Source organism: Ranitomeya variabilis, chromosome 3 (assembly GCF_051348905.1).
Source record: "Ranitomeya variabilis isolate aRanVar5 chromosome 3, aRanVar5.hap1, whole genome shotgun sequence".
NCBI lineage: Eukaryota > Metazoa > Chordata > Amphibia > Anura > Dendrobatidae > Ranitomeya > Ranitomeya variabilis.
In genome coordinates, this window is record NC_135234.1 from 189,034,530 (window position 1) to 189,057,098 (window position 22,569).

The window sequence follows — 22,569 nt, forward strand, 5'->3', positions numbered from 1 at the left end:
CTATGGGGCCGTAACTGCATGGAGCATTATATGGGGCCATAACTGCATGGAGCATTATATGGGGCATCTATGGGGCCATAACTGCATGGAGCATTATATGGGGCATCTTATTGGGCCATAATGAACTGCATGGAACATTATATGGGGCATCTATGGGGCCATAAAGAACTGCATGGAGCATTATATGGGGCATCTTAAGGGGCCATAATGAACTGCATGGAGCATTATATGGGGCATCTATGGGGCCATAATAAACTGCATTGAGCATTATATGGGGCATCTTATGGGGCCATAAAGAACTGTATGGAGCATTATATGGGGCTCCTGATTCAATATGGATATTCAAAAACACTTAACCTACTGATGTCTCAATTAATTTTACTTTTATTGGTATCTATTTTTATTTTTGACATTTACCGGTAGCTGCTGCATTTCCCACCCTAGGCTTATACTCGAGTCAATAAGTTTTCCCAGTTTTTTGTTGCAAAATTAGGGGGGTCAGCTTATAGTCGGGTAGGCTTATACTCGAGCACATACGGTAATAAAAACTATTTTATAGAACAAATAATTGTTTTTGCATCCCTATATGCTGAGAGTTATAGCTTTTATACTGTATTTCTTAACTGATGAAGTTGTTTGGTGGCTTATTTAATGCAGGATAAGATGACATTTTCAAAGGTTACCTTTTTATTTACATTTGACTTTTTGATCCCGTTTCAGGGGCAGTATGATGAAAAAGCATAGTCTTTTGTCACGTTTTTGATAAAAAATGGTATGGTGTTCACTGAAGAGGTTAACTAATGTGACAGTTTTCTAAATTGGGCCGTTCTGAATGCAGTAATACCAAATATTTGTACTTTTCTTGTTTATTTTTGTTTTTAAATATACGTTTTTATTGGTATAATATTTTTTCCATTCTTTAATTTAGTGAATTTAAAAAAATTTTTTTTTTACAAAATTCGAACTGTATTTTTTTACTTTGTCTCTCTCGGCGTCTTCAACTTTTATTTCTTTAATTACTCGTCTTATGTATTACAATAAACATGTCAGCTTTACACTGGCAGATCACCTGTTAGACACTATCTATGGCTAGGTCTAACAGGCCACCATAGCTGGCAATCCCAGAGGTCATCATTTGACCCCTCTATGCCATGACAACCCTCGGCTACCTTTTCATGCCATCACTGGGTGAGAAATGGAGGTATCTCCCTCTCACAAACTTGTAAATGCTTTGATTGCTATTGATCGTGCATCTAGAAGATAACACAGGGTTAACATCATCAGTACCTGAGCCACTAACGTCCTGATGATGTAGCTGGTGCAGAGTTATGTACTGGAATCCTGGCACTTGGAAGTGTGTGGGGGTCTCGAGTGCTGCAAGACCGCCGACCGTAATGAAACATCAGGAATTTCCATTTATTAACAGTCGGCAATCAGAAAGCAGTTAAAGGCCCATGCAAGGGCTAAAGGGTCCATACACATAAAATAAACCTTTTTCAAAACAATTATCATTGCCAGGGCAGATGACTATCTTATATGTATAGGGTGTCCAGACTCTCTTCAGACAGGTAATGATGGTGTCAGAGTCTAACTTAAATAATAATTTTTATGCACAAGAGTGCATGCAGTGCCGCTCTGGCAAACGCCACTAACCACCCAGACTTGGGTCAGGAAAGCGCTCTAATAGCACACGGTGCCGCACTGGTGGTCACAGAAATAGAGGCTGTATCGTGTGTTAAGTACTGATGGCTCTGTCGGGCGCTAGATAGCAATCATCCTCCTTACACAAGCAGTCATACGCAAGGGAGGGGATGATTAATGAGCGACTTTCACACATCAACACACACACATTTTCAAGTATACACTAGAGCATGGCCGAGCGGCCATGCGAACCTTTTATAGCAGCAGTGCTACAAGACCTTCCAGATGGTCCAATAGGAGCCGCAACAGGACCTGAGCATGTGATCCCCAACCCCCAAAGGGAGGTCGTCCCATGGGCATGCTCAGTATGGGAGAAGCAGGACTTAGTCCCAGAAAGACATGCTCGCTGCTGATCAGTGCTGTCTACAAAGGCAGAGCCTGGAAGGGCAGAAGTAACCAGTCGCACAGTATCAGCCTGAGCCAGATGCTGGCACCGACGTCTCTGCTGAGCAGGCTTCACTGTGGCTGGAGAAGATGGTTCGAGATTCCCCCTGTGCAGAAGTGGGAACTCGACACCTAACAGATAGATTGATACAGAGGGGCGAGGACCCTGCCCTTGTGGGCTTACATTCTACAGATGGGTAATGATATACTGAGATAGGACTATCAGCTCCTTGGCAATCAGTACCTATGGGAAATCACACGATTTTTAAAAAAGTTGTCACAGGTCACATAATATACAGCTGAATCTCCGAGTGGGGGAGTGTTTTTGTAAATATAACTCAATCAGAAAAGTAATTTTCTTTCACAACTTCAAATAAGTGAAAAAAACTGAATTATTTAATACCTTGTGACGCCATATGATGCCTACATAAAGCAATATATTTATACCTAGGACATCGTAAAACACTATGTTCTAATTATATTTATGTAAAATGAAAAGCATACAGAGCTACAGTATGGGTACAAATATCATTACAACTAGTGTTGAGCATTCCGATACCGCAAGTATCGGGTATCGGCCGATACTTGCGGTATCGGAATTCCGATACCGGGATTCCGATACTTGCCGCGTATCGGATACCGGAATCGGAAGTTCCAAGATTCAAAATGCAGAAATTCAGCCAATGAGAATGACTCCAAGTGTGGGCACATCCTGTTTAGCATGGAGGGCATGAAACTACTGGCAAGGCTGTGATTGGCTGCTGAAATGATGTCATGATGCAGTTTAAAAGTCGCTGGCGCCATTTTGCGATCACTCTGCTGTGAATTCAGTTAGTGACAGGACGCTGTTTGCTGACTGAGGGACAGTTTAGAGATAGCGATTTGCTTCTTTGTGCTTTCCAAAGGCTAATTTAGCAACCGCTGTGTTCACCTACTATTCACCTTGCTTTTGCCTTGTAGCGCTGTTTTCACAGCGATCTGCAAGGTCTGTGTGTGTGTGTGTGTGAGTGCAGCCCACTCTCTAGTCTGAGTGCAGCCACATAGGCCATCCATAGCTGGTTGTATTCAGTTCAGGGAGGGTGGTTCATTGCCTCATACTGTTCTTTTTTTTTTTTTTTTCAAGTAGTGTAGTCTGCTGCTAATTTATTCAAAAAAATCCTATTAGTGTCTTTCCACCCGTCTCCAGCTAATTTGTGGAAAAACACTACATAGGATAGCGTACAGGAGGGTTTTTGGGCCTTGCAGCGCCGTTTACGGCTGTCTGCACGGTCTCCGTGTGACTGCAGCTCGCCCTGTAGTCTGTGAGCAGCCGTAGCCTGGTTGTCTCCAGCTCAGGGTTGTTCACTGCGTCATACCGCCAAATCAATTTTCATTTTGTTTTAAGTAGTGCAGGCTGCTGCACATTTTTTCAAAAAATTCCTATTAGTGTCTTTCCACCCGTCTCCAGCTAATTTGTGGAAAAACACTACATAGGATAACGTAGAGGAGTGTTTTTGGGCCTTGCAGCGCCGTTTACGGCTGTCTGCACGGTCTCCGTGTGACTGCAGCTCGCCCTGTAGTCTGTGAGCAGCCATAGCCTGGTTGTCTCCAGCTCAGGGTTGTTCACTGCGTCATACCGCCAAATCAATTTTCATTTTGTTTTAAGTAGTGCAGGCTGCTGCACATTTTTTCAAAAAATTCCTATTAGTGTCTTTCCACCCGTCTCCAGCTAATTTGTGGAAAAACACTACATAGGATAACGTAGAGGAGTGTTTTTGGGCCTTGCAGCGCCGTTTACGGCTGTCTGCACGGTCTCCGTGTGACTGCAGCTCGCCCTGTAGTCTGTGAGCAGCCATAGCCTGGTTGTCTCCAGCTCAGGGTTGTTCACTGCGTCATACCGCCAAATCAATTTTCATTTTGTTTTAAGTAGTGCAGGCTGCTGCACATTTTTTCAAAAAATTCCTATTAGTGTCTTTCCACCCGTCTCCAGCTAACTTGTGGAAAAACACTACATAGGATAATGTAGAGGAGGGTTTTTGGGCCTTGCAGCGCCGTTTACGTCTGTCTGCACGGTCTCCGTGTGACTGCAGCTCTATCCGTTGTCAGTTCAGCCCCCAAAAAATAAATAAATAATAAAGTTCACCAAACACACCAGTTACACCACTTTACATTTGTGTAGGCCACATTAGCTCATATTAAAGTCTAGTCCACACTTTAGAAAATTAGTGTTTCTTATACCTGTTAGGAGGAGTTGCTCAGGAATAAGCACACAAAGCCGTTAGTACTTTTCTGCTTATCTTTATCAGTCAACCAAGATGAAGAAGGCAGTGAGTAAGGCACGTGGGCGTGGGCGCGGAGCAGGGAGGGGACGTGGGGATTCTGTGCCTGCTGCGGGCACCGGTGACTCATCAGCACCCACATTCACCAGGCAACAGTCGTTCATGCGCAGCTTTGTGTCAGAGCGCCGTACACCGCTGCTGCGTGAAGAACAAATTGAAGCCGTTGTCGGATGGATGGCAGCTAATGCATCAACTTCAATTAGTGCCACATCCTCTCAGACACAGAGCACTGGAGAGCAGCCATCTGTCTCTTCACCACCTGCCAAATTGCCCAGGCAGACAGAGAGCCCAGGACAGGAGCCGTCTCTACTTCTGTTCTCTGAATCTCTTGGCTTGGAAACAGGGGGCCAGCCAAGCAGCATTGGAGAAATGGAAGAAGAGGCAGGGTGCAGTGATGCCCAACAGCTTTTTCTCTCTTCCTCTGAAGAGGCGGGTGGGCCAGTGGCTCCGGTCACCACATCGCAGGCCGCATCAGCTGATGATGACACTCAGGTGCCACTTACTGGTGCGTGCTCTGCTGCTGAGACTACCCAGGAGGAGCAGTTGGGGGCAGAGGGTAGTGTAGATGATGAGGTCCTTGACCCATCTTGGCGTGAGGGACAGGAAGGTGGTGGGAGCAGCTCTGAGGAAGAGATTCCCCGTACGGCCCAAAGAGGGAGAGGGAGGGGGAAGACTGCGGATCCTGCAGCCTCCGCTTTGGCACCCGTTAGGAGCATGTCTCTTCCAAAAGCCAAAAAGGGCGCTCCCAAGACTTGCAGTGCCTGGTCCTTTTTTGACACAGTTGCAGATGACATTTGCTATGTCAGATTCAAGGTGTGTCATCAAAAAGTCAAAAGAGGTCGAAATGTCAGCAACCTCAATACCTCCAACATGTGGAAACATGTGCGCAACAGGCACCCGGCGGAGTTAGAAAAACACACTGAAGAGCTAGGCCAACCAACAGCGGCAGCTACCACCTCTTCAGCTCGTGTTGCCTCTTCCTCTAGCTCACACGCAGCTGGTTCGGCTTCCTCCCAGGATTGCCGTGGAAGAACCTCTGGCCCTGTTGTCCAGAGACCCGCTGTAATTCCACCCGCAGCACCACTTTCCCAGTCATCCACACACTCCCAGCCCAGTCTACAGCCATCGGTAGTACAGGCATGGGAGAAAAGGCGGCCTTTCTCGTCAAACCACCCACGAGCACAGGCTCTGACTGCAGGCATTGCCAAACTTCTTTCACTGGAAATGCTGTCATTCAGGCTGGTGGAGACTGACAGCTTCCGTGACTTGATGTCATTGGCAGTCCCACAGTACAATGTGCCCAGCCGCTTTTACTTCAGCAGGCAAGCCGTCCCTGCCCTGCACAAGCATGTGGAGGGACACATAAAACACGCGCTACTGAACGCCGTCAGTAGCAAGGTCCACCTCACCACCGATGCGTGGACCAGTCAACATGGACAGGGGCGATACCTTTCCCTCACTGCCCATTGGGTTAATGTCGTTGAGCCGGGTACAGACCGTGCGAGTGGCGCAGGACGTGTCCTGCCCACTCCAAGGATTGCAGGAATCCATTCTGTACGCATTGACTCCTCCTCTTACACCAGTTCCTCAGAATCATCGCTGCAGGAGCCGTCACAGTCCACCTCCACATGGACCCGTGATGAACGTGTACCTGTTACGACCGACATGAGCACAGCCGTGGCCAAACGTCAACAGGCCGTCTTGAAATTAATTTTTTTGGGGAATCGTAGCCACACAGCGCAGGAGCTCTGGAATGCCATCAAGCAGGAGAGCGATGTGTGGTTTGTGCCAGCGAATCTCCAGCCAGGCATGGTAGTGTGTGATAATGGCCGAAATCTGGTGGCAGCTCTGGGCCTCGGCAACCTCACTCACATCCCATGTCTGGCACATGTGCTCAATTTGGTTGTGCAGAGCTTTTTGAGGGACTATCCGGATCTTGATGCACTGCTGCACAAGGTCCGCCTAGAGTGTGCTCACTTGCGGCGTTCCAGCACGGCAAAAGCGCGCATTGCGGCTCTGCAGCGCCGACACCGCCTGCCGGAACATCGCATCATATGTGACCTACCTACCAGGTGGAATTCCACGTTACATATGTTGGAGCGGTTGTGTGAGCAGCAGCAAGCTGTAATGGAGTACCAGCTGCTTCAGGCACAAAGAAGTCGCAGTCAGCGCCGTACAGACTTCACAACCACAGAGTGGGCCACTATGAATGACGTCTGCCAGGTTTTGCGTCCCTTTGATTATTCCACGCGGATGGCGAGTGCAGATGATGCACTAGTCAGCATGACTGTCCCCCTTATCTGCCTGCTTGAAAAATCACTGCAAGCGCTAAGGGATGATGTTGTGGAAGAGGTGGAGGATGAGGATTCACCATTTCCATCATCTTCTGGACAGTCAGCGCCACGTGGTTCCTCACAAACGCGTAGGCAGGGAACAGTTTGTGAGGAGGATGAGGAGGAGTCAATGGAGGAGGAAGACATCCGACCAGAGGAGGGAGTTACCGAATTGTCCAGTACTCAGTGTGTACAGCGAGGGTGGGGTGATGACGAGCAGGCAGAGATCACGCCTCCAGCAGGGGACAGCGTTTCTTGGGCAGTTGGCAGTCTGCAGCACATGGTGGATTACATGCTGCAGTGCCTGAGAAACGACCGCCGCATCGCCCACATTCTCAACATGTCTGATTATTGGGTGTTCACCCTCCTCGATCCTCGCTACCGGGACCACGTAGAAAGCCTCATCACACCGTTGAACCGGGAGCGAAAAATGCGGGAGTACCAAGACACACTGGTCAATTCCATCATCTTCTCCATTCCAACTGAGAGAAGTGCTGCTAGTGCATTCCAAAGCAGCTCAGTGCGTCCAGGCAGTGGTGGAGGCTCTGCACAAAGAGGGAGCAGAAGCAGTGCCTCTGCCCAAGGCAAGACCAGTATGGCCCAACTGTGGCACAGTTTTCTGTGCCCCCCACAAAAGTCTACACCATCACAGACGGCTCCAGTCAGCAGGAGGCAACGGTTCCGTCAGATGGTGACAGACTACATGTCTTGCCCTCTTGCTGTACTCCCAGATGGCTCTTCCCCTTTCAAGTTTTGGGTCTCAAAGCTGGATACATGGCCAGAGCTAAGCCAGTATGCATTGGAGGTGCTGTCTTGCCCTGCGGCCATTGTATTATCGGAACGTGTCTTTAGTGCTGCAGGTGGTGTACTAACTGACCGTCGCATGCGACTATCCTCCGATAATGTTGACCGGCTTACTTTCCTGAAAATGAACAAGGCCTGGATCTCGCAGGAATTTGCCACTCCTCCTCCTGATTAAATAATTAGGTCACTGTATACGTTATCCAGGTCTCCTGTTGTGTTCATCTTTCTACCACCTGAACTTAAATTCCTGGGCTCCAACACCGCCAGTTGAGGCTCAGAAGTGCCGTCTGCACAGTCAAAACATACGACCCAGTGTTATTGGGTTTCAGTAACGTCAGCTGATCCCCAGCTGTGTAGCCGGCAATGTGTCATGCGACCGCCACGCTGACACAACAACTGAAATGTAAGGGAATCTGTCCCCCCCCCCCAAGGCGTTTGTTACTGAAAGAGCCACCTTGTGCAGCAGTAATGCTGCACAAGGAAAAGGTAGCTATTTTGGTTTAGCTCCTTGCACACGCAGAACTTAACACTTATAAAATGTGTCCACTGATACCGTAAAACCGTCCCGGAGGTGGGACTTTCCTTCGTAATATGACGCAGCACAGCCGTCATTCCTACCCCCCCGGCGCCGCGCCCCGGCTCCTCAGCGTTGTTTGATTCCGTCCCGGAGCCTGCGCTGTTATGTTATCCCGTGGCCAGGCACACTTAGCGCTGCCCGTCTTCTGGCATCATTTGGTGTCAGGATGGCTGCGCCTGTGCGGCCGCGCTGGCCGAGAGCCCGCCTCGCAGTGTCTTCTGATTTAATCCCACTGGGGGCCTGGGATCCATGGACATGCGCAGTGCATATCTGAACCTTCACCTCTCACTCATCTCCCTATGGCTTCTTCAGACTGTTCGGTGTCAGCTGGTCCCTAATAGCATGCCACGGCCGTGACACCGCACAGTCTTAAGAAGCCGTAGGGAGGGGAGTGAGAGGCGAGGATATGCACTGTGCATGGCCATGGATCCCAGGCCCCCAGTGGGATAAAATCAGAAGACACTGCGAGGCGGGCTCTCGGCCAGCGCAGCCGCACAGGCGCAGCCAGCCTGACACCAAATGATGTCAGAAGATGGGCAGCGCTAAGTGTGCCTGGCCAAGGGATAACATAACAGCGCAGGCTCCGGGACGGAATCAAACAACGCTGAGGAGCCGGGGCGCGGCGCCGGGGGGGTAGGAATGACGGCTGTGCTGCGTCATATTACGAAGGAAAGTCCCACCTCCGGGACGGTTTCACGGTTTCAGGGGACACATTTTATAAGTGTTTAGTTCTGTGTTTGCAAGGAGCGTGATGAAAAGAGCCACCTTTTCCTTTTGCATCTTTTGTGCTGCACAAGCTGGCTCTTTCAGCTACAAACGCCTTGGGGGGGGTTAAAGGTTCCCTTTTGACTTTCTCAGGCTTCGGCCTACATTGTGTTCCTCTGCTTTTCCACCTGTCCCTGGGCTCCAACACCGCTAGTTGCCGTCCAGAAGTGCTGTCCGCACAGTCCCAACAGTCGCTCCTCTGTTATTGGGGTTCAGTAACGTCAGCTGTTCCCCAGCTGTGTGTGTGGCAATCCCTCCTACCTCCTCCTACCTCCTCCTCCTCCACCTGTCCCTGGGCTCCAACACCGCCAGTTGCTGTCCAGAAGTGCTGTACGCACAGTCAACAGTCCCTCCTCTGTTATTGGGGTTCAGTAACGTCAGCTGTTCCCCTGCTGTGTGTGTAGCAATCCCTCCTACCTCCTCCTACCTCCTCCTCCACCTGTCCCTGGGCTCCAACACCGCCAGTTGCCGTCCAGAAGTGCTGTACGCACAGTCAACAGTCCCTCCTCTGTTATTGGGGTTCAGTAACGTCAGCTGTTCCCCTGCTGTGTGTGTGGCAATCCCTCCTACCTCCTCCTACCTCCTCCTCCTCCACCTGTCCCTGGGCTCCAACACCGCCAGTTGCCGTCCAGAAGTGCTGTACGCACAGTCAACAGTCCCTCCTCTGTTATTGGGGTTCAGTAACGTCAGCTGTTCCCCTGCTGTGTGTGTGGCAATCCCTCCTACCTCCTCCTACCTCCTTCTCCTCCACCTGTCCCTGGGCTCCAACACCGCCAGTTGCCGTCCAGAAGTGCTGTACGCACAGTCAACAGTCCCTCCTCTGTTATTGGGGTTCAGTAACGTCAGCTGTTCCCCTGCTGTGTGTGTGGCAATCCCTCCTACCTCCTCCTCCTCCACCTGTCCCTGGGCTCCAACACCGCCAGTTGCCATCCAGAAGTGCTGTACGCACAGTCAACAGTCCCTCCTCTGTTATTGGGGTTCAGTAACGTCAGCTGTTCCCCTGCTGTGCGTGTGGCAATCCCTCCTACCTCCTCCTACCTCTTCCTCCTCCACCTGTCCCTGGGCTCCAACACCGCCAGTTGCCGTCCAGAAGTGCTGTACGCACAGTCAACAGTCCCTCCTCTGTTATTGGGGTTCAGTAACGTCAGCTGTTCCCCTGCTGTGTGTGTGGCAATCCCTCCTACCTCCTCCTCCTCCACCTGTCCCTGGGCTCCAACACCGCCAGTTGCCGTCCAGAAGTGCTGTACGCACAGTCAACAGTCCCTCCTCTGTTATTGGGGTTCAGTAACGTCAGCTGTTCCCCTGCTGTGTGTGTGGCAATCCCTCCTACCTCCTCCTACCTCCTCCTCCTCCACCTGTCCCTGGGCTCCAACACCGCCAGTTGCCATCCAGAAGTGCTGTACGCACAGTCAACAGTCCCTCCTCTGTTATTGGGGTTCAGTAACGTCAGCTGTTCCCCTGCTGTGTGTGTGGCAATCCCTCCTACCTCCTCCTCCTCCACCTGTCCCTGGGCTCCAACACCGCCAGTTGCCGTCCAGAAGTGCTGTACGCACAGTCAACAGTCCCTCCTCTGTTATTGGGGTTCAGTAACGTCAGCTGTTCCCCTGCTGTGTGTGTGGCAATCCCTCCTACCTCCTCCTCCTCCACCTGTCCCTGGGCTCCAACACCGCCAGTTGCCGTCCAGAAGTGCTGTACGCACAGTCAACAGTCCCTCCTCTGTTATTGGGGTTCAGTAACGTCAGCTGTTCCCCTGCTGTGTGTGTGGAAATCCCTCCTACCTCCTCCTACCTCCTCCTCCTCCACCTGTCCCTGGGCTCCAACACCGCCAGTTGCCGTCCAGAAGTGCTGTACGCACAGTCAACAGTCCCTCCTCTGTTATTGGGGTTCAGTAATGTCAGCTGTTCCCCTGCTGTGTGTGTGGCAATCCCTCCTACCTCCTCCTACCTCCTCCTCCTCCACCTGTCCCTGGGCTCCAACACCGCCAGTTGCCGTCCAGAAGTGCTGTACGCACAGTCAACAGTCCCTCCTCTGTTATTGGGGTTCAGTAACGTCAGCTGTTCCCCTGCTGTGTGTGTGGCAATCCCTTCTACCTCCTCCTCCTCCACCTGTCCTTGGGCTCCAACACCGCCAGTTGCCATCCAGAAGTGCTGTCCGCACAGAGCCAAACACCTCGCCAATGTGTTAGTGGGGTTCAGCACCGCCAGCTGTTCCCCTGCTGTGCAGCCGGCAACGTGTACTGCGACCGCCACGCAGGCACAACAAGTTAAATTTAAGGGAACCTGTCCCCCCCCCCCAGGCGTTTGTTACTGAAGGAGCCACCTTGTGCAGCAGTAATGATGCAAAGGGAAAAAGTGCCTCTTTTCGTGGTGCTCCTTGCACATGCTGATCCTAACACTTATGAAAAGTGTCCCCTCCTACCGTGATACCGTCCGGTTGGTGGAACTTTCCTTTGTGATGTGACGCAGCACAGCCGTCATTCTTACCCCCTTGGCGCCGTGCGCCGCCTCCTCAGCGTTGTTTGAATCAGTCCCGGAGCCTGCGCTGTTAGGTTAGCCCTTGGCCATGCACACATTTTGCGCTGCCCGTCTTCTGACATCATTTGGTGTCAGGCTGGCTGCGCCTGTGCGGCCGCGCTGGCCGAGAGCCCGCCTCGTACTGTCTTCTGATTTAATCCCACTGGGGGCCAGAGATCCATGGACATGCGCAGTGCATATCTGAACCTCCACCTCTCACTCATCTCCCTACGGCTTATTCAAACTGTGCGGTGTCAGCTGGTCCCTAATAGCATGCCACGGCCGTGACACCGCACAGTCAGAAGAAGCCGTAGGGAGATGAGTGAGAGGTGGAGGTTCAGATATGCACTGCGCATGTCCATGGATCTCAGGCCCCCAGTGGGATTAAATCAGAAGACAGTACGAGGCGGGCTCTCGGCCAGCGCGGCCGCACAGGCGCAGCCAGCCTGACACCAAATGATGTCAGAAGACGGGCAGCGCAAAATGTGTGCATGGCCAAGGGCTAACCTAACAGCGCAGGCTCCGGGACTGATTCAAACAACGCTGAGGAGGCGGCGCACGGCGCCAAGGGGGTAAGAATGACGGCTGTGCTGCGTCACATCACAAAGGAAAGTTCTACCTACCGGACGGTATCACGGTAGGAGGGGACACTTTTTATAAGTGTTAGGTTCAGCATGTGCAAGGACCATAATTAAAAGAGCTAAGTTTACCTTTTCCAGCATTAGTGCTGTACACGATGGCTCTTTCAGCTACAAACGCCTGGGGGGGGGGGTTAAAGTTTCCCTTTCAACTTGCTCCATTGCAGGCTTCGGCCTACACTCTGCTCCCTCTCCTCCTCCTGCTGACCCTGGGCTCTAACACCGCCAGTTGGGGCACAGATGTGCTAGCTGCACAGAGCCAAACACCAGCCAATGTGTCAGTGGGGTTCAGCACCGCCAGCTGTTCCCCTGCTGTGCAGCCGGCAACGTGTCCTGCAACAGCCACGCAGGCACAACAGACCCAAAGCTGCCGCCAGTGCAGGCTTCGGCCTACACTCTGCTCCATCTCCTCCTGCTGACCCCGGGCTCTAACACCGCCAGTTGGGGCCCGGTACTGCCAGCTGCACAGAGAAAAACACCAGCCAATGTGTCAGTGGGGTTCAGCACCGCCAGCTTTTCCCCTGCTGTGTAGCCGGCAACGTGTCCTGCGACCGCCACGCAGACACAAGAACTGAAATTGAAGGGAACCTGTCCACCCTCCCCCAGGTGTTTCTATGTTTTACAGCCACCTTGTACAGCAGTAATGCTGCATGTGTGCAAGGTGGCTCAGAAACGTATTCTCCTTGCACTCGTGGAACTGAACACGTCTAAAATGTGTCCTCTTTGACCATTAAAACGTACCTCTGGTGTGATTTTCCTTTGTATTGACACGCAACAAGCTCCTTGGTAACGCTGCCCGTCTTCTGGCATCATTGTTTGGCTGGGTGCGCCTCTGCGGCCGCCCTGCCCGACACAACGCCCCTCGGTGTCTTATTTATTTTGACTGCGAGGGTGTGATTAACGGGCATGAGCAGTGCATATCTTCGCCAGGCTGTCACTCAGCTCCTTCTGCCTTCTTCAGACTGTGCGGCTTCATGGCCGCGGCATGCAATAAGGGATCAGCTGACGCCACATAGTCTGAAGCAGGTGTAAGAACCCAAGCGAGAGGCGAACATATGTACTGCGCCAGGCCATGAATCCCAGCCCCGCAGTGTTTTAACTATGTCAAGACACTGCGGGGCTGGGATTCATGGGCATCGCGAACCGCACCGGCCGACATCAAATGATGTCAGAGGACGGGCAGCACTAACAGCGCAAGGCCAGGGGATAACACGACAGCGCAGACTCCTGTACAGCAAATAACAACGCTCAGGAGGCTGCACCCAGCACCAAGGTGGGATTCTTGACATCTGTGCTGCGTCTCATTACAAAGGGAACTCGCGCCTCCAACACAGTTTGACTGTATAAAGGGCTAAATGTTATACGTGTTTCATTCAGCGTGTGCAAGGAGCAAAATTAAAAGAGCAACCTTTGACTTGTGCAGCACTACTGCTGCATAAGCTGTGGCTCTTCTACTTTGTAACCCCTGAGGGGGGTTAAAGGTTACCTTTGAAATTGGTTCAAGTAGGCTTCGGGCTACACTCTGCTCCCCCTGCAGAGCCCGGGCTCCAACACCGCCAGTTGGGGCCCGGTACTGCTAGCTGCACAGAGAAAAACACCAGCCAATGTGTCAGTGGGGTTCAGCACCGCCAGCTGTTCCCCTGCTGTGCAGCCGGCATCATGTCCTGCAAAAGCCACGCAGACACAAGAACTGAAATTGAAGGGAACCTGTCCCCCCTCCCCCAGGCGTTTGTACGTTTTTAAGGCCACCTTGTACAGCGGTAATGCTGCATGTGTGCAAGGTGGCTCATAAACGTATTCTCCTCGCACATGTGGAACTGAAAACACGTCTGAAATGTGTCCTCTGTGTGACCATTTAACCGTCCCAGGGGTGTGACTTTCCTTTGTAATGACACGCTGCAACCCCCTTGGTAGCGCTGCCCGTCTTCTGGCATCATTGTTTGGCTGCCTGCGCCTCTGCGGCCGCCCTGACCCACACAACGCCCCTCGGTGTCTTATTTCTTGGGACTGCGAGGGTGTGATTGATGGGCATGAGCAGTGCATCAGTTCGCCTGTCCCTCATCTCCTTCCGCCTTCTTCAGACTGTGCGGCTTCATGGCCGTGGCATGCGATAAGGGATCAGCTGACGCCGCACAGTCTGCAGCGGGTGTAAGGACCCGAGTGCGAGAGGCGAACATATGTGCTGCGCCAGGCCATGAATCACAGCCCCGCAGTGTTTTAACAATGTTAAGACACCGCGGGGCTGGGATTCATGGTCATCGCGAACCGCAGCGGCCGACATTAAATGAGGTCAGAAGATGGGCAGCGCTAACAGCGCTAGGCCAGGGGATAACACGACAGCGCAGACTCCTGTACAGCAAATAACAATGCTCAGGAGGCTGCACCCAGCACCAAGGTGGGATTCTTGACATCTGTGCTGCGTCTCATTACAAAGGGAACTCGCGCCTCCAACACAGTTTGACTGTATAAAGGGCTAAATGTTATACGTGTTTCATTCAGCGTGTGCAAGGAGCAAAATTAAAAGAGCAACCTTTGACTTGTGCAGCACTACTGCTGCATAAGCTGTGGCTCTTCTACTTTGTAACCCCTGAGGGGGGGTTAAAGGTTACCTTTGAAATTGGTTCAAGTAGGCTTCGGCCTACACTCTGCTCCCCCTGCAGAGCCCGGGCTCCAACACCGCCAGTTGGGGCCCGGTACTGCTAGCTGCACAGAGCCAAACACCAGCCAATGTGTCAGTGGGGTTCAGCACCGCCAGCTGTTCCCCTGCTGTGCAGCCGGCAACGTGTCCTGCAACAGCCACGCAGGCACAACAGACCCAAAGCTGCCGCCAGTGCAGGCTTCGGCCTACACTCTGCTCCATCTCCTCCTCCTGCTGACCCCGGGCTCTAACACCGCCAGTTGGGGCCTGGTACTGCTAGCTGCACAGAGAAAAACACCAGCCAATGTGTCAGTGGGGTTCAGCACCGCCAGCTGTTCCCCTGCTGTGCAGCCGGCATCGTGTCCTGCAAAAGCCACGCAGACACAAGAACTGAAATTGAAGGGAACCTGTCCCCCCTCCCCCAGGCGTTTGTACGTTTTTAAGGCCACCTTGTACAGCGGTAATGCTGCATGTGTGCAAGGTGGCTCATAAACGTATTCTCCTCGCACATGTGGAACTGAAAACACGTCTGAAATGTGTCCTCTGTGTGACCATTTAACCGTCCCGGGGGTGTGACTTTCCTTTGTAATGACACGCTGCAACCCCCTTGGTAGCGCTGCCCATCTTCTGGCATCATTGTTTGGCTGCCTGCGCCTCTGCGGCCGCCCTGACCCACACAACGCCCCTCGGTGTCTTATTTCTTGGGACTGCGAGGGTGTGATTGATGGGCATGAGCAGTGCATCAGTTCACCTGTCCCTCATCTCCTTCCGCCTTCTTCAGACTGTGCGGCTTCATGGCCGTGGCATGCGATAAGGGATCAGCTGACGCCGCACAGTCTGCAGTGGGTGTAAGGACCCGAGTGCGAGAGGCGAACATATGTGCTGCGCCAGGCCATGAATCACAGCCCCGCAGTGTTTTAACAATGTTAAGACACCGCGGGGCTGGGATTCATGGTCATCGCGAACCGCAGCGGCCGACATTAAATGAGGTCAGAAGATGGGCAGCGCTAACAGCGCTAGGCCAGGGGATAACACGACAGCGCAGACTCCTGTACAGCAAATAACAACGCTCAGGAGGCTGCACCCAGCACCAAGGTGGGATTCTTGACATCTGTGCTGCGTCTCATTACAAAGGGAACTCGCGCCTCCAACACAGTTTGACTGTATAAAGGGCTAAATGTTATACGTGTTTCATTCAGCGTGTGCAAGGAGCAAAATTAAAAGAGCAACCTTTGACTTGTGCAGCACTACTGCTGCATAAGCTGTGGCTCTTCTACTTTGTAACCCCTGAGGGGGGGTTAAAGGTTACCTTTGAAATTGGTTCAAGTAGGCTTCGGCCTACACTCTGCTCCCCCTGCAGAGCCCGGGCTCCAACACCGCCAGTTGGGGCCCGGTACTGCTAGCTGCACAGAGCCAAACACCAGCCAATGTGTCAGTGGGGTTCAGCACCGCCAGCTGTTCCCCTGCTGTGCAGCCGGCAACGTGTCCTGCAACAGCCACGCAGGCACAACAGACCCAAAGCTGCCGCCAGTGCAGGCTTCGGCCTACACTCTGCTCCATCTCCTCCTCCTGCTGACCCCTGGCTCTAACACCGCCAGTTGGGGCCCGGTACTGCTAGCTGCACAGAGAAAAACACCAGCCAATGTGTCAGTGGGGTTCAGCACCGCCAGCTGTTCCCCTGCTGTGCAGCCGGCATCGTGTCCTGCAAAAGCCACGCAGACACAAGAACTGAAATTGAAGGGAACCTGTCCCCCCTCCCCCAGGCGTTTGTACGTTTTTAAGGCCACCTTGTACAGCGGTAATGCTGCATGTGTGCAAGGTGGCTCATAAACGTATTCTCCTCGCACATGTGGAACTGAAAACACGTCTGAAATGTGTCCTCTGTGTGACCATTTAACCGTCCCGGGGGTGTGACTTTCCTTTGTAATGACACGCTGCAACCCCCTTGGTAGCGCTGCCCGTCTTCTGGCATCATTGTTTGGCTGCCTGCGCCTCTGCGGCCGCCCTGACCCACACAACGCCCCTCGGTGTCTTATTTCTTGGGACTGCGAGGGTGTGATTGATGGGCATGAGCAGTGCATCAGTTCGCCTGTCCCTCATCTCCTTCCGCCTTCTTCAGACTGTGCGGCTTCATGGCCGTGGCATGCGATAAGGGATCAGCTGACGCCGCACAGTCTGCAGCGGGTGTAAGGACCCGAGTGCGAGAGGCGAACATATGTGCTGCGCCAGGCCATGAATCACAGCCCCGCAGTGTTTTAACAATGTTAAGACACCGCGGGGCTGGGATTCATGGTCATCGCGAACCGCAGCGGCCGACATTAAATTAGGTCAGAAGATGGGCAGCGCTAACAGCGCTAGGCCAGGGGATAACACGACAGCGCAGACTCCTGTACAGCAAATAACAACGCTCAGGAGGCTGCACCCAGCACCAAGGTGGGATTCTTGACATCTGTGCTGCGTCTCATTACAAAGGGAACTCGCGCCTCCAACACAGTTTGACTGTATAAAGGGCTAAATGTTATACGTGTTTCATTCAGCGTGTGCAAGGAGCAAAATTAAAAGAGCAACCTTTGACTTGTGCAGCACTACTGCTGCATAAGCTGTGGCTCTTCTACTTTGTAACCCCTGAGGGGGGGTTAAAGGTTACCTTTGAAATTGGTTCAAGTAGGCTTCGGCCTACACTCTGCTCCCCCTGCAGAGCCCGGGCTCCAACACCGCCAGTTGGGGCCCGGTACTGCTAGCTGCACAGAGCCAAACACCAGCCAATGTGTCAGTGGGGTTCAGCACCGCCAGCTGTTCCCCTGCTGTGCAGCCGGCAAAGTGTCCTGCAACAGCCACGCAGGCACAACAGACCCAAAGCTGCCGCCAGTGCAGGCTTCGGCCTACACTCTGCTCCATCTCCTCCTCCTGCTGACCCCGGGCTCTAACACCGCCAGTTGGGGCCCGGTACTGCTAGCTGCACAGAGAAAAACACCAGCCAATGTGTCAGTGGGGTTCAGCACCGCCAGCTGTTCCCCTGCTGTGCAGCCGGCATCGTGTCCTGCAAAAGCCACGCAGACACAAGAACTGAAATTGAAGGGAACCTGTCCCCCCTCCCCCAGGCATTTGTACGTTTTTAAGGCCACCTTGTACAGCGGTAATGCTGCATGTGTGCAAGGTGGCTCATAAACGTATTCTCCTCGCACATGTGGAACTGAAAACACGTCTGAAATGTGTCCTCTGTGTGACCATTTAACCGTCTCGGGGGTGTGACTTTCCTTTGTAATGACACGCTGCAACCCCCTTGGTAGCGCTGCCCGTCTTCTGGCATCATTGTTTGGCTGCTTGCGCCTCTGCGGCCGCCCTGACCCACACAACGCCCCTCGGTGTCTTATTTCTTGGGACTGCGAGGGTGTGATTGATGGGCATGAGCAGTGCATCAGTTCGCCTGTCCCTCATCTCCTTCCGCCTTCTTCAGACTGTGCGGCTTCATGGCCATGGCATGCGATAAGGGATCAGCTGACGCCGCACAGTCTGCAGCGGGTGTAAGGACCCGAGTGCGAGAGGCGAACATATGTGCTGCGCCAGGCCATGAATCACAGCCCGCAGTGTTTTAACAATGTTAAGACACCGCGGGGCTGGGATTCATGGTCATCGCGAACCGCAGCGGCCAACATTAAATGAGGTCAGAAGATGGGCAGCGCTAACAGCGCTAGGCCAGGGGATAACACGACAGCGCAGACTCCTGTACAGCAAATAACAACGCTCAGGAGGCTGCACCCAGCACCAAGGTGGGATTCTTGACATCTGTGCTGCGTCTCATTACAAAGGGAACTCGCGCCTCCAACACAGTTTGACTGTATAAAGGGCTAAATGTTATACGTGTTTCATTCAGCGTGTGCAAGGAGCAAAATTAAAAGAGCAACCTTTGACTTGTGCAGCACTACTGCTGCATAAGCTGTGGCTCTTCTACTTTGTAACCCCTGAGGGGGGGTTAAAGGTTACCTTTGAAATTGGTTCAAGTAGGCTTCGGCCTACACTCTGCTCCCCCTGCAGAGCCCGGGCTCCAACACCGCCAGTTGGGGCCCGGTACTGCTAGCTGCACAGAGCCAAACACCAGCCAATGTGTCAGTGGGGTTCAGCACCGCCAGCTGTTCCCCTGCTGTGCAGCCGGCAACGTGTCCTGCAACAGCCACGCAGGCACAACAGACCCAAAGCTGCCGCCAGTGCAGGCTTCGGCCTACACTCTGCTCCATCTCCTCCTCCTGCTGACCCCGGGCTCTAACACCGCCAGTTGGGGCCCGGTACTGCTAGCTGCACAGAGAAAAACACCAGCCAATGTGTCAGTGGGGTTCAGCACCGCCAGCTGTTCCCCTGCTGTGCAGCCGGCATCGTGTCCTGCAAAAGCCACGCAGACACAAGAACTGAAATTGAAGGGAACCTGTCCCCCCTCCCCCAGGCGTTTGTACGTTTTTAAGGCCACCTTGTACAGCGGTAATGCTGCATGTGTGCAAGGTGGCTCATAAACGTATTCTCCTCGCACATGTGGAACTGAAAACACGTCTGAAATGTGTCCTCTGTGTGACCATTTAACCGTCCCGGGGGTGTGACTTTCCTTTGTAATGACACGCTGCAACCCCCTTAGTAGCGCTGCCCGTCTTCTGGCATCATTGTTTGGCTGCCTGCGCCTCTGCGGCCGCCCTGACCCACACAACGCCCCTCGGTGTCTTATTTCTTGGGACTGCGAGGGTGTGATTGATGGGCATGAGCAGTGCATCAGTTCGCCTGTCCCTCATCTCCTTCCGCCTTCTTCAGACTGTGCGGCTTCATGGCCGTGGCATGCGATAAGGGATCAGCTGACGCCGCACAGTCTGCAGCGGGTGTAAGGACCCGAGTGCGAGAGGCGAACATATGTGCTGCGCCAGGCCATGAATCACAGCCCCGCAGTGTTTTAACAATGTTAAGACACCGCGGGGCTGGGATTCATGGTCATCGCGAACCGCAGCGGCCGACATTAAATGAGGTCAGAAGATGGGCAGCGCTAACAGCGCTAGGCCAGGGGATAACACGACAGCGCAGACTCCTGTACAGCAAATAACAACGCTCAGGAGGCTGCACCCAGCACCAAGGTGGGATTCTTGACATCTGTGCTGCGTCTCATTACAAAGGGAACTCGCGCCTCCAACACAGTTTGACTGTATAAAGGGCTAAATGTTATACGTGTTTCATTCAGCGTGTGCAAGGAGCAAAATTAAAAGAGCAACCTTTGACTTGTGCAGCACTACTGCTGCATAAGCTGTGGCTCTTCTACTTTATAACCCCTGAGGGGGGGTTAAAGGTTACCTTTGAAATTGGTTCAAGTAGGCTTCGGCCTACACTCTGCTCCCCCTGCAGAGCCCGGGCTCCAACACCGCCAGTTGGGGCCCGGTACTGCTAGCTGCACAGAGCCAAACACCAGCCAATGTGTCAGTGGGGTTCAGCACCGCCAGCTGTTCCCCTGCTGTGCAGCCGGCAACGTGTCCTGCAACAGCCACGCAGGCACAACAGACCCAAAGCTGCCGCCAGTGCAGGCTTCGGCCTACACTCTGCTCCATCTCCTCCTCCTGCTGACCCCGGGCTCTAACACCGCCAGTTGGGGCCCGGTACTGCTAGCTGCACAGAGAAAAACACCAGCCAATGTGTCAGTGGGGTTCAGCACCGCCAGCTGTTCCCCTGCTGTGCAGCCGGCATCGTGTCCTGCAAAAGCCACGCAGACACTTGCTCTTGTACCTTCTGCCCCCCATCCTGGTTCCAATACCGTCAGCTGGTTCCGGGCAGAGCCTTTGGCTTAGGTGCCTCCCTCTGGGTATCCGAGTTCCACCAACGTCAGGTGGTCCTTGGTAGTGCTTTCAGGCACGGGTACCTCCTGCTTAGTAACCGGGTTCCAGTAACGTCAGCTGGTCTTCGGTAGTTCCATTGGCTCTTGGACCTTCGGCTACCCATCCGGGTTCCAGCACCGTCAGCTGGTTCTCGGCAGTGTCTTTTGCTCTTGTACCTTCTGCTCCCCATCCTGGTTCCAGTACCGTCAGCTGGTTCCGGGCAGAGCCTTTGGCTTAGGTGCCTCCCTCTGGGTATCCGAGTTCCACCAACGTCAGGTGGTCCTTGGTAGTGCTTTCAGGCATGGGTACCTCCTGCTTAGTAACCGGGTTCCAGTAACGTCAGCTGGTCCTCGGTAGTTCCATTGGCTCTTGGACCTTCGGGTAGCCATCCGAGTTCCAGTTCCATCAGCTGGTTCTCGGCATTTTCTCAGCCTTCTTGTACCTTCTGCTACATTTCCAAGTTCAAGAGACTAAACACGATGACCCGGAAGACCACCCCTAAGATGACGACGACACCAGAGACGACAACCACCGTGATGACGACGACCCTGGAGACGATGACCCCGAAGACCACCCCGATGACGACGACCCCGGAGACGACGACCCTGAAGACCACCCCGATGACGACGACCCCGGAGACGACGACCCTGGAGACGACGACGACCTGGAAGACCGAGAAGCAGAAGAACAAGAGGCTGCAGAACAAAGAGCAGAAGAACATTAAGCATAACACTAAATATCAGAGCAAAAAATATTATCTAAATTATAAGCAGAAGAAGACTAAGCAGTGTATGGGGGTGAGTCCGTTCCTCCTCGTGGTGCCCCTGGATAAAGCCTGATGCTGCAGGCCAAACTGAACGCGGACAAATGTAACTCTTTTGTGACAGGCAGAACGGAAGGTGTAATCTTCAAACTTTTATAGATAACAACTACGGGAATGCCTGTCACAAATAAGAATATGATGAAGAAGTAGAATATGATGAAGATAATAGTAAAATAAAAAGAATATGAACAATGTAACCAAAAAAATAATAGGTAGAAGATGAAGAAGAAGATGAATAAGGTGAAGAAGTTGATGTCAAAGAAGCTGATGATGAGGATAATGAAGAAGAAAGTGTGGGAGAAGTAAAAAAGAAGGTGAAGGGCGTGGAAGTAATGAAACATCAATATCTGACAAAATAAAAAAAAAATTTACATAGTCAAAATCTTTCTAACGCCGAACGTCATAAAAAAAAAAAAAAACCTGCTATTCTATTACATTGGGCTAAACCTCTGTGCCTTTAATGTCTCCGCCACGTCCCCCAATACTTTTTGCTTTTTCTGACTTGAACGCCCCGCCCTTCACCATGCTGTGATTTTAACTACATCCAAACACAGTTGGTTCTAACCTCCTCTATAAATACAGGCTTTACCATTTTATTAGCCATAGGTAAGTGTTCACACTAGGCAGACAGGTTAGTTACCCATTCGATCTGAGATTACCTTGACGTTTGGTGAATGGGCTCACAATATTTGGCCAAATTTTGTGCTAAAAATCTCATGTGTTTTTTCATAAATTTCACAAGCCATTATGCTGTTCACATTTCATGTATTGCACATTTCCTTGCTTTAGCACAATAAACTTGAGTGCAGCCATTATCTATTTGCTACGTCCCCCAATACATCCTACATTATTCTTAGTTGTTTTCCTTCATGTAGAATGAACCTACAAGTTTATAAAGGGTTTATTTTAATTCCGATATTTTCGTCCCATTGACTTGCATTGGGATCGGGTATCGGTATCGGATTAGATCCGATATTTTGACGGTATCGGCCGATACTTTCCGATACCGATACTTTCCGATATCGGAAAGTATCGCTCAACACTAATTACAACACAAAATTGTAAAAAGGGCCATGTGTAGGACCTCATAAATTTCCCAAAATAGGGTCTCTTCTGATGTACCAAGAGACCATAACTATAACTACTTGGGATAGGAGAACTTGGTACTTTTTTGTCCCATTAACTTCTTTCTACAATCTTTCTGTTAATCCAATGCTGGTGGAACGCACCAAATAAAT

General features: G+C 52.2%; 2 protein-coding genes across 2 annotated transcripts in view; one reads left to right on the forward strand and one right to left on the reverse strand.

Annotated features, from left to right (window-relative positions):
- The window catches only part of TAFA3 (TAFA chemokine like family member 3), a 679,693-nt gene that overhangs the window by 263,166 nt on the left and 393,958 nt on the right, over positions 1-22,569 (reverse strand). The gene's annotated exons all lie outside the window — the stretch shown is intronic.
- Positions 3,205-22,377, forward strand: LOC143817291 (uncharacterized). Its single transcript, XM_077298573.1, has 3 exons — positions 3,205-4,032; positions 4,096-6,220; positions 22,362-22,377. The coding sequence occupies exons 2-3, from the start codon at positions 4,380-4,382 to the stop codon at positions 22,375-22,377; spliced, it is 1,857 nt and encodes a 618-aa protein (XP_077154688.1). The 5' UTR covers positions 3,205-4,032; positions 4,096-4,379.